The 16,325-nt window shown below is 38.4% G+C and overlaps 1 protein-coding gene across 1 annotated transcript; it reads left to right on the top strand.

Moving 5' to 3' along the window:
• Nucleotides 1-314: 314 nt before the first annotated feature.
• On the top strand, nucleotides 315-6,285 carry LOC121810551. The gene is made up of 4 exons (XM_042211312.1): nucleotides 315-762; nucleotides 2,759-2,792; nucleotides 5,319-5,645; nucleotides 5,886-6,285. The coding sequence occupies exons 1-4, from the start codon at nucleotides 315-317 to the stop codon at nucleotides 6,283-6,285; spliced, it is 1,209 nt and encodes a 402-aa protein (XP_042067246.1).
• The last annotated feature ends 10,040 nt before the right edge of the window (nucleotides 6,286-16,325 follow it).

Genomic DNA, 16,325 nt, shown 5'->3' with positions numbered 1-16,325 from the left:
GTTTTCAACTATTGAAGGAGAAGCTAACTAGTGCACCGATTCTAGCTGTGCCAGAGCCTGGAGTGAACTACGTAGTGCACACGGATGCTTCAAAGGTGGGACTTGGATGTGTATTGATGCAAAACAACAAGGTGATTGCTTATGCATCCCGACAATTGAAGCCACACGAGTTTAACTATCCAACCCACGACTTGGAGTTAGCAGCGGTAGTTCACGCCTTAAAGATTTAGAGACATCATCTCTACGGAGTTCGATGTGAGATCTTTACAGACCACAAAAGCCTGAAGTATTTCTTCGAGCAGAAAGATTTGAATATGCGGCAAAGAAGATGGCTCGAGTTGGTGAAAGACTATGATTTTGGCATCAATTATCACCCCGGCAAAGCAAATATAGTAGCGGATGCTTTGAGCCGGAAGGATCATTCCCAGCTGGCTACTTTTATCACCAAGGAAGAAAACCTGATTCGCGAGTTCAGTAAGATGTGTTTGGAAGTGGTAAGAGCACCTGAAACAGTGGAAGCACGAATCGCCACTTTAGCTGTTGAACCGGATCTGAGGTCGAGAATTATTGCAGCACAACGGATGGATGCAAAGTTGGAGGAGATTCGTGTAGAAGTGCGAACCGGTGAATCTGGGAATTTTAGTGAAGAAGGCGACAATGCCCTTACTTTTGAAGGAAGATTATGCATGCCGAATAGCGAGGAGCTCAAAAACGAGGTTATGAGTGAAGCGCATGAAACTCCATACACCGCCCACCCAGGAAGTACGAAAATGTATCAAGATTTGAAGAAATCCTTTTGGTGGAATGGTATGAAGAGGGACATAGCATCATTTGTCGAAAGATGCCTAGTCTGCCAGCAAGTGAAGATTTTACATCAACGACCGTATGGAAAGTTGCAACCACTAGAGACTCCTGAATGGAAATGGGAGCACATCGCCATGGATTTTGTGACGGGATTGCCAAGGACTCTGAGAGGGAACACCGCCATTTGGGTAATTATAGACCGACTCACTAAGAGCGCGCATTTCATTCCGATTCTTGTAAGCTATGGGTCCAACAAACTGGCTCAAATCTACATAAGGGAGATAGTTCGATTGCATGGAGTCCCAGTGACTATCACATCCGACCGTGACCCAAAATTCACCTCAAGATTTTGGATGAGTCTACAGAAAGAGCTTGGAACCAAATTGAATTTCAGTACAGCATTTCACCCGCAAACCGATGGACAATCCGAAAGAACGATCCAAACTCTCGAGGATATGTTGAGAGCCGTGGTACTCGACCGAGGAGGAAGTTGGGAGGCAGCACTACCACTGATCGAGTTCGCCTACAACAACAGTTTTCAGGCAACGATAAACATGGCATCGTACGAGTCATTATATGGAAGAAAGTGTAGATCGCCGCTCTACTGGGATGAAGTTGGCGAGAGAAGAATTCTCGGACCTGATGCAGTCAAAGAGATGGTGGGAATCGTTCGACAAATTCGTGAAAGGATAAAAGAAGCTCAAGACAGACAGAAATCATACGCGGATGTCCGACGAACCGATTTACAATTCCAAGCTGGCGATAAAGTTTTCTTGAAGGTATCTCCGTCAAAAGGGATAACACGATTTGGCGTCAAGGGCAAATTGAAGCCGCGATTTATTGGACCTTACGAAATTCTTGAAGGAGTGGGCCCCGTTGCATACCGATTGGCGCTACCACCAAACCTTGGAAATGTGCACAACGTTTTCCATGTGTCGCAATTACGGAAATACATGTTTGACCCAAAGCACGTGATCCGTTTTGAGGAAGTCGCGTTGAATCCAGACTTGAGCTATGAGGAGAGACCCAAATCCATTTTAGACCGAAAGATCCAGAATGAGAGGAATAAACCTGTTGCTTGTGTGAAAGTGCTACGGGAAAATCATGGGCATGAAGAAGCCACGTGAGAGAATGAGGATAAAATGATGGAATTGTACCCAGAACTCTTTACTTGAGGGTAGCAAATTTCGGGACGAAATTTCTGTTAAGGGTGGTAGGATGTAACGCCCCACTTTTTGAACCCTAACTTTCGAACCCTAAAGTACATGTATTTAATGCTTTTGATATTGCGAGGTCCGCGAATTGATTATCGAGTAAAATTGTTAAATGCCTTTCGTGACCTAATTTTGAGTTGGAATTTTTACTGGGTCAACAGTGTTGAATATGTGACGTGACTGCTCGAATAATTGAATACGGGGTTAAATTAAAGGTTTTTTGATAATCGATTAATTGTTATGAGAGCTAGAAATTATGAAATAAATTACATCGCGAATTTGAATAATTTCCTTTCCGTGAGGAATATTTATTGGACTCAATTCCAAGTTGGATTCGATAAATTAAATAAATAGTATGAAAGTCCAGTCCGTGATAAATAAATTGTGTACTGCACACATTAAAATAAAATACAATGGGCTATGAATTAAACTAAATTAATTAAAATAAAATATCTATGATTCCAATTTTAATTAAAGATTCTGCGCAGATTTTCTTCCTCCGTGAAAAGATATTCCTCTTCCGTATCTGCAAATAGAATACCAAAAATAAATCTAATTCTAACTAAATCACGTTAAAAAAAAAGAGATGTAGAATTCGAAAATCTACTCCCTAATCCCACGTTGAAACCGCCCCCATCTATCCCACAAATCTCTCCAACTTCTCAACCAAATCTTCCTCCTCTAAATTCCTACTCCTCTATAATATTGCTGCCTTATTTTCGTTCCTCTCATCCCTGCAGCAAACAGAGGAATTCTTCAAAACTTCTACTCAAGGTAAACTAAGTCCTATCGATTTGTATCTAAACTTTCTCCTGCCCCAGAATCTAACATCAAGTTGTTGCTATTGGCAGTTATAAAAATTCTCCAGCTTTAAGAACCAATCTTTTCAGATCCTTGCTGTTGTGATTTCTCAATTCACGGAGGTAATTTCATACACAGATTTGAAACAAGAATTTTTGCATTCTGCATTCATATCGTATACGCCGCATCAATCTCCCAAACAAAGGACTAATCAATAACAATCGTTCAATCAAAACCAACCGAACCTTTCTGAGAATCAAAATCAAACTAAGAACGAAAAGAAACATACCTTGAATAAGAACCGACCTCTTCAGTTGAAATCAGGGTTAATCAGGGCTGCGTGGTATCTGTTCGGGGTTGGTTCGGTGATGAACGGTGGATGAATTGGACGACAGCGCTGCGGCGGCAGCGACACATCTTCACGGTGCCGGCACCCTTCGCGCCAGAGGCAGCACCTCCCGGCAGCGACGGCAGCGTCGGGTGCAGCGGCTGGAGACGACTCACGGCGACGGCGCAGCGGCTGGAGACGACTCACGGCGACGGCGCAGCGGCGCGGACGGCAGCAGCAGCCTCTCCCCGACGAGCAGTAGCAGCAGCGGCGTCCGGCGTCGTGAGGCGAACGAAAGAAGCCGACGGGAGATTTGGGAGAAATTCCAGCCGGCGAGAGGGAAGAGAAGAGAAGAGAGAGAGAGAGATAGAGAGAGAGAGAGAGAAAGAGAGAGAGAGTCAGGCGTGGGTGGGGGGAGTACACTTGATTTTGGGCTTTTGATATTAATTGGGATTGGGCCTCATTAATTAGAATTGGATGTTTGGGCTCCATTTAATTGTTTGGGCCTCTTTAATTTAAATGGTAGGATTTGGTTAGTTGGGCTCCAATTTAATTTGTTGGGGCTTCTTAATTTAATTGGAGACATAAAGTGGGGGAAATAATTAAGTTTTGGGGCTTTTAAATAAATCTTTGGGCCGATAATTAATAGTGACGAATTATTTAATTAATTCCGGAATATTTCAACAAATGAATAATTATATCCTAAGTCCGAAATAAATATAGTTCGAGGGGAACTGCCCTGCATGTGTTTTCCCTATGTGCAGGTTGAGCGGCGACGAGGATGTGGTGGTGTTGAGCAAGTGAATTTAAGATATTAATCGTTGTCTTTGAACCTTGAGTGTCGTTGTGTCTTCACACATGACGTCACTCTTTCTCTTGGTCGTTTCCGCTGTGACGTTTCGTTTAATTATGTTTTATTTGGGCCGACAACTTTAATTGTTAGGATAATGCATGCTTTGAATTTTTTTTTGGGTTATATCAAACTCTTGGTTATTTATTGGGATATTTATTGTTGGTCCAACTTGTGTTGAAACCCTAATTCTTTTCGTCTATTTATTAAATTCATTTAATCACGATCGCCCGTATTTATTAACCCTAAAGGGCGGTCGTGACACTTGGTCTAGTGGTGTGTTAATTGTGGGACACTTGTTAGCAGTGTAGGGTTTATGGACTGTTTATATCGACCCCTCGACCGAGTTGTTTGTGAATGACTTTCCATTCAGTTTTAGTGGAACTCTCTGGATCATTTCTCGTTAAAAACATTTTGGTTGAGTATGTTGTTATGACTCTCATGTCTTGCTACACTACACGGTCGAGTACAATGTTCTAGCTCAATATTTTTATTTTTTTTCAATCTTTCATTTAATGTACTCCCTCCGTGCCTCTATAGTAGGAGGAGCATTTCTTTTCAGCACGGGATTTAAGAAAAATTATAATAAGTGAAATAAATAAATGAATAATAAAGTAGGAAAGGTAAAATGTTGAGAGATAAAAAGAAAGGTGGTTGTTTTTGTGTAAAAAAGAAAATGACTCAGCTATAATGGTACGACTCAACTATAGAGGGACGGATAGTATGTTTTAGACTTTGTAGCCATAAAATTTATCAAACACGTTGAGACAATCTATTGAAATAATGTTATGATTATTATTTTTTTTCAACTTTTCTTTTTTTGTATATTTAAGCATTTTTAGCTATAAAATTTATCAATTCAAATATTTTTAATTGAAAGCAATTAAAACTAGTTCTAAAAGCATGTAAATTTTGACGTGTCTAACCCCTAAAATTATAAAAACACAAGTTTATCGATGTTGCATAATTCAATTGTGAAGACATTTCCCTCCGAACTTACCATATGGTGTTTCTTAGTTATGTTGCGAAGCAGAAAAGTTAAAAAAAAAAATCCAATGTAGTAAAGCTCACATTTTGAATCACCTAGTGATCCTATACTTTTCATGTGCTAGCCATCAACCGAATACATCTTGTTTACTTTTGTCACATTTTGTAACATGTCCTCACAACTTCTAATTGGCAATTGCCATTAATTAATTCCTATAAAGACACATGCAATCCAAGCATTAAAGTAATCAGAAAGAATGCTACGGCTAAGATTAATCCACTACACACTCACCATATCTGCGATCATAGTCTTCATGTTTTTCATCGTTTCCAGCATCAAATACACCTCCAACCCCACCACCAAAATCCAAGCTTCTCCGCCACCCTTCACCCTCCTCATCGGCATCCTCACCCGCCCCGATAGCTACGACCGCCGCCACTTCCTCCGCCTCATCTACGCCACACAAACGCAGAGCACCGCCACATTCACAATCACAGTCAAGTTCGTCCTCTGCAACCTCACCAAGCCCGAACAGCGCGTCTTCGTCGCCCTCGAGATCATGCGCTTCGACGACATCATCATCCTCAACTGCCCCGAGAACATGAACGCCAGAAAAACCTACACCTACTTCTCCTCCCTCCCCAGGATCCTCCCGGCCAGGTACTGTTGAAAAGTAAAATGCGGAAAAAAAAAAAAAAAGCACTGAACAATTCTGAAGACGTACATTGTGATTGACTTGAATGAATTTCTTTTAATCGGCTTCAATTCTAACTATACATGAAAAATATATTCTAATTCTACTATTATCTTATTGATTTGATTTTCTATAATCATTAATTGATTTTCTCGATTACTCTTGCCATAACTTCATCTCTTGATTTCTTGTTCTCCAATTAATAGATTTTTCCATTCCCACAGGTACGACTATGTGATGAAGGCCGACGACGACGTCTACCTGCGCCTGGAGCAGCTGGCCACGTCGCTAAGCCCTCTCCCGAGGCAGGACTTGTACTACGGCTTCGTGATCCCTTGCCAGAGCATGAATCCGTTTGTTCACTACATGTCCGGGATGGGGTTTGTGCTGTCGTGGGACCTTGTTGAGTGGATAGGCGCCTCGTTGATCCCGTTGAACAAGCCGGCAATGCATGACTATCCACGTACTAATAGTAGATGCTCGCATGACCTTGTTCCGGACACCATCGCGGTTCATCGGCTTAAGAGATGGGAGCAGTGGCTGGATGTACTTACTTTCTTCAATGTCACTAACCAGGTTAAGCCATCTACGTTGTATACTTTGTGATTAGACTAAACCATTATTTTTGTTCATCGATGAACTCATTTGTTTGTTTTAAGAAAAAAAGGAGATGATCACTGTTTCATTTTCTATTGTTGGATTTACAGTTATCATTTGCATCAAAATCTAATGCAAATTCATCACAGAGCTGGTGTTGTTCGTCTTGATCTGATACAAATTTATAGGAGGAATGGTTCATTAGACTTGCACGGTAGTTTTAGTTGTCTTTTTACACCGCCGTGAGATATTGTTATAACAACTAGATATACTGGCTCAATCTTGGAGGGGTTTGAACTCTTTAAATTTGATTGCGCTGGTATCGAACTGACTCGAATTTAAAAACTAGATATACTGTTGGGTCAATCATTTTCACTTGTAGCTTAGATATATAGCTGGATTAGTTAGATTTAGCTCACGGTCGATGATCCACTCTGATACCATGATAGAAACACATATGGTTTCATCCTTAAATCAATTGGCGATAAGAGTGATCCATTAAACATATATAGTGGTTTCAGTATACTAATCCTAACCATTAAACTTATATAGTGGTTTCAGTATACTAATCCTAACCATTAAACTTATATAGTGGTTTCTAGATTAGTAGTTGGATGCCTAACTCGGTTGTGTTGCTTCGAGGTGGAGCTCTACACGACCGGGTAGAATTCTCTGGAGCATTCTCCTTTTAAATCCGTTTTCAAGTGTTAATCTAAACACATTTCAAACTCATCAAATTCTCAATTGTCATATACTCCCTCCGTCCCTGAAAATTTGTTACTTATTTTCTTTTTCGTCCTTCCCTAAAAACTTGTCACCTTGCACTTTTACCATTTTTGGTAGGGTACCTCATACTCCACTAACCTATTCACACTCACATTTTATTATAAAACTAATATATAAAAGTAGGACTCATATACCACTTATTTTTTCAACCCACTTTCTATTACATTTCTTAAAACCCGTGGCAGGTCAAATGGTGACAAATTATAAGGGACGGAGGGAGTAATTGCTTCAAAAAAAAAACAATTTTCATATAATTGGTTGGAAACTAAGGATGTGTAGGAAATGAGACCTTATGTCTCTATTTATCTTTGGGAAGAAATCAGACATCAAAAGGCCAGAAATCTTGTTAAATTTGTATTTTCGAGACATCGTCGACGGACCACCAAGTTGGTATGGAACCAACCCAGCGAACCACCGCCCTTGTTCTGGCGTCTCTGCCTCTCTCCAGCTGACCGTCGCAAAGGTCGAATGCAAAGTCGGCAGGCCACCGGTCTTGCTTGGGATATCATACATTACTTCGGCAGATTGATCGTCGGGTTGGTGTACAACGGACCACTGGCTTTGTTCAGCTCGCGACTCCAGCTTCCAATTCCGAACTTTATGTTCTTGACATCTTATTTTACCAATTATATATTGTCATCTCCAAAAATGGACTATTTCTATGAAGCGGATAGATTATTTGATATACTCCCCACCTATAAATAACATAAAAAAAATTGCCGATTTTTAATTTTTGTTTTAATCGCCGATTCTATTTGAGTACATGAATATTCCAGTAGAAGAATTGCAATGTAGTTAGATCCTATTTAGAATATGACACGTTATAATAGTACTAACAGTTTGTCTGATGCACGGTTCATTTTATTTTATTAATACTAATATAAATTACTATTAATTAAATAAAATCAAATAAGTTTACTATTAATTAAATAAAATCAAATAAGTTTTAAAATAAAGTAATAGAAATACTCATTGATTATGACTTAGTTTAATCTCTATTACAAATAGTGGCAGATCCAGAACTTTTAAATTGAAGGTGCAAATTTCATACCAAATAAATACACAATACATTGAAAATGAAATACTGTAATATTTAATACCCAATATATAAAAGATAAACAACTGATTGAATAAATAATGTCGACAATGGGACTCGAACTCATGTCAGTTGCTGAGTAAAGGAGCTTGTCTACCGCTAGACCATCCACGCATTTTGAAAAATTAGTCACAATAGAAACAACACTAGAAAACTTTCATCAACCCTAATCGCCCGTTGACTCCATTACTCAATGGATACACTCACTTTGATGCATACATATACTTGAATCTATCTATGGAAGAAACAAGCAACCTTCAATGAAGGAATTGGATAAAATCCTCAAAGAGGAAAACTCACTAGGGAGATAGCTTAATTCATCATCAATCAACTAAGTAGGAAAAATGAGAAGAATTGTTGTTTATCGATTAGGCCCAAATTCCAAGAAAGGCCCACAAAATCTTGCCTCTGCTTGAGCCACCCAGCCGGGTGGACTCGGCGGCCTCGAGTCACCCGTCCCAATGGAATCTCCCTGGATCGTCGACGCATTAGTTTTGTCACCCGTCGGGGTGGCTTTTGGTGGCCGAAAGTCACCTGTCCGGGTGGAACTCGCTGACTCCGCCATGCTTTCATTCTGTCACCCTTCCGGGTGGAACATTCTGCATTGCACGTCCTCCGATCGGGGCCTGTAAGATACTCACGTGATGCTCTCTCTAAGACGAAGACATTGGTAGCCATCCCAAAGAGTTTGAACATCATCTCGATAGGCTGATCACTGAATGAATCCAGATGTATGTGAAATCCTTGATGCACAGCTTTCATGATCGTACCATCCTCCCCTTCTTGGAAGAGATTTGTCCTCATATCCGAGCCTTCTCTCTTCCTCGTTTCCTTGGTCAGCCCTCGAGCTTTATTAGGTCTTTGGTTGTCTTCTTCCTCATCTTTGGACCGCAATAAATCCATGGCTCACGTCGAAGTGAAGACTCTTGACTTCTAGCACCCGTGCTCATATCATTCTCCCCTTCTTGGAAAGGATTTTCCCTCAAATCCGGATTCCGCACGCCTATAAAATAGAACGAGAGAAAATCAAATATCAAAGTAGGATGATAAAGATTAAGACAGTAACGACTTTAATAGAAGTTACGACACCAAGACGGTGGGCATGCTCTAACAAGCTCAAAACTAATACATAAGCTATGGGGAAACAAAAACCTAGGCATTCTTTAACATTTAAGTCCCAAATAAAACCATGTGATGCAAAGTCTTTGACAAAATGATAATAAAACATGCTAGCCCCATTGAGATTGTCATGCAATGAAAGCAAAGATCATGCCAAGATGCATATGCATCAAACCCTTGTCTTTGCTCCCAACCTTGCCCACATTACTTCTTCACAAAAGAATTGATATTCTCAATAGTTCTAGGGGGGAATAAGGGAGGAAACTCATAATAAAACACTTCAAGCTCATCAATGTATCATTCACGCCAACGCTCAAACAAATCCAAAGCATACAAACTAAATTGAGGAGAACACTCCCTCACAAAGTAATCCCAAACAAAATCATTTAATGCATCACTCTTGCCAAAAATATGAACTACAACCCACATCAAGCTTGCAAGAAGAATTATCATTCAACAAGCCAAGTTCATCACAATGGATTTCACTCACTTGCTTCAACAATTTCAAGAAGTGGTCAAAAGCATATGCACAATGTAACCATAAATCTTTATGATCAACATGTATAATAAGCACAAAACATCATGCTTATGTAACTTGTGTAAAGCCATTATAAGCATCATAAGATTTTTATCAAAATAGGCCTAACACAATTCCTCCAACAATTTAAAACAAGACTACAACTATGGGAACAATGCAATTTTATGCTAATAATCACAACACCATCCACAAGAGACATATGAATGGAAAAATCCTTCACAAAAAGGCCACATAACACTCCAATCCCATTAAAGGGTTTAACCACTATGCAATGAAAACATAGAACACACAAAATTCTAAAGCAATCAACAATTTTATTTCTCTTGGTCCTACTATTCCCATCGACATATTTATGAAACTCAAAATTACTAACAAATGAAAGCTTAGGCATATTAGCATGAAAGAAAGTCATTCCATCTTTCAAGTTAGAATCCACAAGAGAAATAATATGCTCATCAATGCTTGTATTTATCAAGAACGGATCAACTATGATGCGAAGATGGGCTTAGGCTTCACCCATTTAAGCTCTTAATGCCACATATCACACAAGTCACTAATGACAAATTTATCAAAATAAATGGCTTCTCTAATCCAATCATATCCAAGGGACCATCACAAGGAGACAAGGATAGTTGACTCAACTTTATTTTACCCATTTAATACCCGCATGTGTACGGGGTTATTGTAGCATTTAGCAAGCAAGAGTATATCGTATCCCACAGAGACAATTAAGTGTAAACCTAAGTACCACGAACAAATTTCAACTACTATCCAGACAATCAGGAAATTTTGGGTTTTGAAACTACCAACTACTAAAAGCATATAAATTCAGAGATTAAATTAAAACACTTAAACAAGAAAGCAATTAAGCAAGTTGTATAAGATGATGAAGAAATATGCAGAATTCCGGGATCCAATGCCCAACTCATAGTCTAACCCAATTGAAATAGATTTACTATTTAAAGTCTCCAGAATTGTTGAATCAATCACGATTGTAGATTAAACCCCCTCCCGAGGTGAGAAATCCGTAGATTAGGTGTAATAATTGAAGTCCCCTTCGAATTCTTAGACCTAACTCCTAGCAGTTTGATTAGATTAATGATCCCACTCTTTACTCTCCCGAGTTCTATTGAATTAAGGTGTGAATTATTCCTCTTTCAAGATTAAATATTTCATCTCCCGATTACTCTAAGAAACCCTAACACTCCCAATTGGTGATCAAGCAATTGATAGGAAAAAGTACAATAATAATTCAAACAATTGCAAGAGCAAGATAAACCGAAGTCAATTGGATTAAAACTATGAATCAATGCATCTTCACCAAGAATTCTACATGAATGGTGCTTAGCTACTCATGTTCATGGTAGAAAACAAACCAAAACTAAGAAAAACAATGGAATTCATGATACGAATTACAATTGGCGGAGGAATTGAAGCTTGAATCTTCAATAGTCTTCTAAGCGTTCTTCGGAGAGAGAGAGAGAATGTGTGTTTGGCGGTCAGTGTAGAATAGATTGAACCCTAGGTTTTTTCTCCTTTTAATCCCCATAAAAATTGCATTTTTGGCATAACAATACGCCAAAACAACGTACCCGGCCGGGTGGAATTATAAAGGGTAAAAATCACCCGGCTAGGTGATGATTTTCAACCAGTTTCTGACCTTCCAGCGCTCAATTTGCGACACACGGCCGGGTGGAATTATAGTGTAACATCCCAAACTTTTGTGACCCTTTTTTTATGTTATTGGAATTTTGGTTTTTTTAAAAAAACGTTTGATTTTATGTGATTAAGTGCTTTGCGTGAAATAAATTGTCGTGGTAATTGTGGAATGATGAGCTTGAGATTTTATCGTTTTTCCAATGTGGGGAAAAGATTAATAGGATCATGCATTTATCCTTTCTCGAGTCGATTCATTGAAATATTCGGCCCTTCCTAATTATTGAAATAGTACTTCTTTTTGTGGATTTAATTAATTATTTTGGGATACTTCTCCAAATTAAATCCAAACCAAATGACCCCTAAGTAGTACTACATGAAATTCGAACTCCATTTTATTTTCCTTGGGAGTGTTCGAAAATCTCCTATAGGAGAAAGAATTATTTTCATTTGATTTAATTGGTGCTTTATTGACTCCCTTCCTTTGATTTTAATCCAATTAAATCATGTTAAAATTTATTCCTTCACCCAAAATAGATAGAGAGTTGGGATATTTCCTTGGCTATTTAGCCTAGCAATTTTCGGCCCTCTCCAATAAAATTTGGAGAATATTTTATTTGTTTCCTAATTTGTGGAATCCCTATTTATTCAAATAAATTCCTTTGTCAATTTAATTGGGGATGTGAATATTTTTCTACTACTTCCCTTCCATGTCACACGCCCCATACTATTATTTTCCTTGTGGGAATTTAAATAATTGTTACCTATTTTATGGGAGCCTCTTTCCATAAAGAATTTACCAAAATTTAAATCCTATTCTATTTAATTGGGGATTTAAATAATTTCCTTGTGCAAAGTCCTTGAAATTTTCGGCCCCCACCACAATTGTTCCTACTTGGAGATTTAATTTATTTGTTTCCTTGTATTCATTATTTTTTATTTCCCAAATTGTGGATTTATTTCTCTCCAAGTAAATATCAAATAATCTCTTATTAAATTTCAGCCATAATTTTCGAAAATTAGGCTCTTTATAATTGTGGGATTTTTATTCATTATCCTATATTTTAATTCTCCACAATTTATTTATTTAATTCATTCATGGACTTAAACCTAGCAAATAAATACCAACTTATCAAACCCTAGCCCCCATTCCTTCAAAATTTCGCCCACCCCTCTCTCTCCCTCTCCCACACGGTTCTTCATCTCTCCCACTCTCCCATCTCCAAAAATCCTCCATCCAACCCTTGTTCTTGCAATCCGTTGAAGTTATCTTCGAGAACCTCCGACGAATCGCTCCATTCTACGTTTCTACCGATTCGTTTTGTCAAAGGAAGGTATATTCGCACACTTTTCCTCCTCCTTCTCTTTTGAACCATGTTTTGAGTCCTATATGCATGTAGAGAGTGTAGGTTTGATAGATCGCAAGTTTTAACGGGAGGGAAATTGTGTGTTCATAAGAACTTGTTTGATTTTTACGTTGTTGATTGGAATCATGTGTGTTGGATTGAATTAATTGGTGAATAATATGATTTTGTATGCAAATATGTGTATGAAGAACGAGTAAGCATGATTATGTGTTTTCGAGCATGAAAAATCGGTGGTTGTGTTGTGGAAGTTTTAAAACCCTAATCCCGAATTTGAACCAGAAATCTGTGATGCACGACCAGTGACTTATGATCTGTATTCGACCCATCAAACGAACGAATTTTGCTACGAAATTTTTACTGAGTAAACTTCAAGGTGTTTTCTGTGTCTCGTGTAAATTTCAGCCTGTTTTATAGAAAAATGAATTTTTAATAAATTTTTGAAGTTGACTGCACAAATCTGCCAGAAACGTGAGTTCTCGCCATGAATGTTTCGTTTTCTGTTTGACTGACCAAATGACCTCCGATTGATGTGATTCTTGAACTATATAAATATTTGAAGTGTCTTCTGAGTCGTGTTAAATTGTCAGCCTTTTTGGGCATTGGATGAATTTATGGTGAATTTTTCAAATGAACTGCGCAATACTATCGGAAATTGTATGCTACGACCAGAGAGTTCAATATGTGATATGTCTGACTAAATAACGTGATTTCGGTGTGAAAATTTTCATGTATGAACTTGAATGTGTATTCTGTATTTTGACCAAAATGTAGCTTCTTTTGAGGTCGGGTGAATTTATAGTGATTTTTACAAAACGGTCGCGCAGTTCTGCCAGTTTTCTGCCTTGTTAAAATATCTCTTATTTTCAAGTCTAAAAGTATTGTATGATGCATGTATGTCCAAGGAACGTGTCTAAATGATGTGATCACGTGTGATAAATCGAAATGTGTTACGATGTGTTCTCCCATCTTTGTGACGTATGTTGGGTCGGGGATTTGAGAAAAGCGACGAGAGAATCGATAGGACATGCATAGTAATATGTTGTTGGGGGAAACTAATTGTGTTGTCTTTGACGAGGGTGTTGTGTAGTCGTGAACTCGAGGATCGAGAGTTGCTAAGTGGGTTGTGAATTGCTAAGAGAACGAGGTGGGCTTTCTTTTCAAACCTCTTTATTTTTCCGAAAAATATTATGTGGAGATACAAGGGTGGTTTAACTGTTATGTCATGCCATGGACTGTTTTTGTTATAAGATTGTGTGCCTGACGCCTAGTTCGTATGAGTTTACTCCGTTAGGCTACATGGCTGTTTTGTGAAACGAATTCGGGTCCGAGTAGGGCCGTAAACCCTATCGGGCAGTGTACACTGGTGGGATCGTGAGCCGTCCTTGCAAGTCGGCCGGTCTCGTGGGCGAATAGTGTGGCCGCACTTTCGTCGCACTGTGGTTGTGATTGTTGGATTGATGTGAAAAGTGGGGAGATTATTTGACTGGCCAGCCTATGAAACTTTTTTTGTGTTCTCGTGATATTTTCTTTACTACGTATAAAACTCGAGATCACTGGTATGGATGACATAACTATATAAATGTTTTCGGCATGAGCCCATTGAGTACAACAAGTACTCAGTCCTGCATTTTCTTTTAAAAATTTTGCAGGTTGAGCGGGATGTTGCGGTGGATGTTGAGCTGGCTAAAGACCCTAGGATACGTTGTGTCGTCATACATAGGCGTGATCCTTGACTCTCTTGAACCTTATTTATCCGCTGCTATGTTTTAAATTGTGTCTTAAGACCTTAATCTTTATGTTTTTGTGTTTGAACATGTATGGTGGTGTTAGGATTTAAACATGTGTTTACGTCGTCTTTTGAAAATGGTATTCTTCGGGATTTGAGTTAATGTTTGCTTTACTTTAGTTATTTTATTGTTGTGTTTTCTTAAGTCTAATTTTTCCGTTATCCTTTTTTTTTTAGTATTTTATCTTAGGTCTTTTCGAAAAAAAAAAAATTTACCTTAAAATCTTTTAAGTAAGGTGTTCTTTTAAATTGTTGTCCATGCATGTCGGTCACGATTGCCGCGTTGTGGTACCCCTTGTTTGGGCGGTCGTGACATATAGGGTAACAATTCACCCGGCCGCGTGAGATTTTCTGGACAGCGCAGTTCTTGTAAAACGACCATAACTTCTTCTATAGAGCTCTGATTGAGGTGTTTAAGATACCAACATCGGGGGTTGATTGGAATTCAGAATCTCTAGTAAAATTTTCTCAAACCAAGGCTGCTGCACATCCACCTATTTTGCACCTTTTTCTACACATTCTTAACAAAATGGTCAACATACCAACATGATAGAGAAGTAGATATAAACACGCCTAATAATAGACGATATATGATCAAATTCATACTAAACCACCCTCTAAAACCATGTAAAATCCAAGTATGTCAACTCCCCCGAACTTACATAATTGCTAGTCCTCGAGCAATGAAGAAAAAAAACTAAAAGAAGACTTGGATTTAAAGGGGTTTTAGACATCATCATCGTCTCAAAGAATACGGAATAAAAAAAACATATCACAATACAAATTCCATCAAGTTAAGCTGTCAAATGCACTTTTACTACTAACTCGTATATCACCTTGGATTCATGCTTCACTCGGGATGTATATATGTGTGTATATTCACCTCACTAAAAAGTGTATAAGATATCAAGTAGTCACTCAAATCAAGCAAAAATGCATGGTTTACCATAAGCTTGCTCAATGTCTAACCTCTCCTCTACCTCGTGTGACAATAAATCAAGAGTCTGAAAGGTCTTTTATTTAGGTTATAATGTAGGCTCTTTGGTAAGGTGAGGAAATATTTGGCTAAAGTGACTAAAATTCCCAAAACGTAAAATCCCAAGAAATCACAACAATCAACTTTTAACCTCAACCATTCTCAAAACAATTCTCGATAATAACTAGACTTTGTCTAATTTCTTCCCAACTTCCAAAGACCTCAAATTATTCTCTATATACAATTTTTTTTTCTTTCTTCTTTTTTTTCTTTTTCTTTTTCTTTTTTTTTCGTTCACGCCTCTTTTTTTTAAGTACAAACTCAACCAACTTTTTTTTTCAATTATACTCTCCCAACTCTTCTTTTCATATCTCAATAAATTTAGAGTCTATGATTCCCAACCCACTTGATTAGCTTGACAAAACAAAAGGCTTAAGGCTCAAACTTGGCTATCAAGGATGTTATATATTAAGGTTAGTGTTTAGGTAAAAATGAGGCTAACAACGATGGCCTAACATCTTCCCCTATCTTTAAGGTCACTATGTAGACTCAAGAAGACCAGGAGCAAGTTCTAGAAACATATGCACAATTGATGATAAAACGCACATGAAAGAATTGAAGGCTCAAAAATCTCACTTGGGTAAATAGCATGAATCAAGGCAAATAAGCAATTCGTTGCTTATGCACCCTATTACTCAAACTCTCAAGTCAATGGTCAAGTGATA

Source organism: Salvia splendens, chromosome 7, assembly GCF_004379255.2.
Source record: "Salvia splendens isolate huo1 chromosome 7, SspV2, whole genome shotgun sequence".
In the NCBI taxonomy this organism is placed as follows: domain Eukaryota; kingdom Viridiplantae; phylum Streptophyta; class Magnoliopsida; order Lamiales; family Lamiaceae; genus Salvia; species Salvia splendens.
Note: the sequence above shows the minus strand (reverse complement) of the source record. Positions and strands in the feature narration are given on the sequence as shown.

Bases quoted from the DNA above. Each gene is read 5' to 3' on its own strand.
- LOC121810551 (XM_042211312.1), top strand. From the start codon at position 315: ATGCGGCAAAGAAGATGGCTCGAGTTGGTGAAAGACTATGATTTTGGC. The intron at 763-2,758 runs GTACGAAAATGT...TCATCCCTGCAG, and splicing joins ATACACCGCCCACCCAGGAA to CAAACAGAGGAATTCTTCAA. The intron at 2,793-5,318 runs GTAAACTAAGTC...CATCGTTTCCAG, and splicing joins CTTCAAAACTTCTACTCAAG to CATCAAATACACCTCCAACC.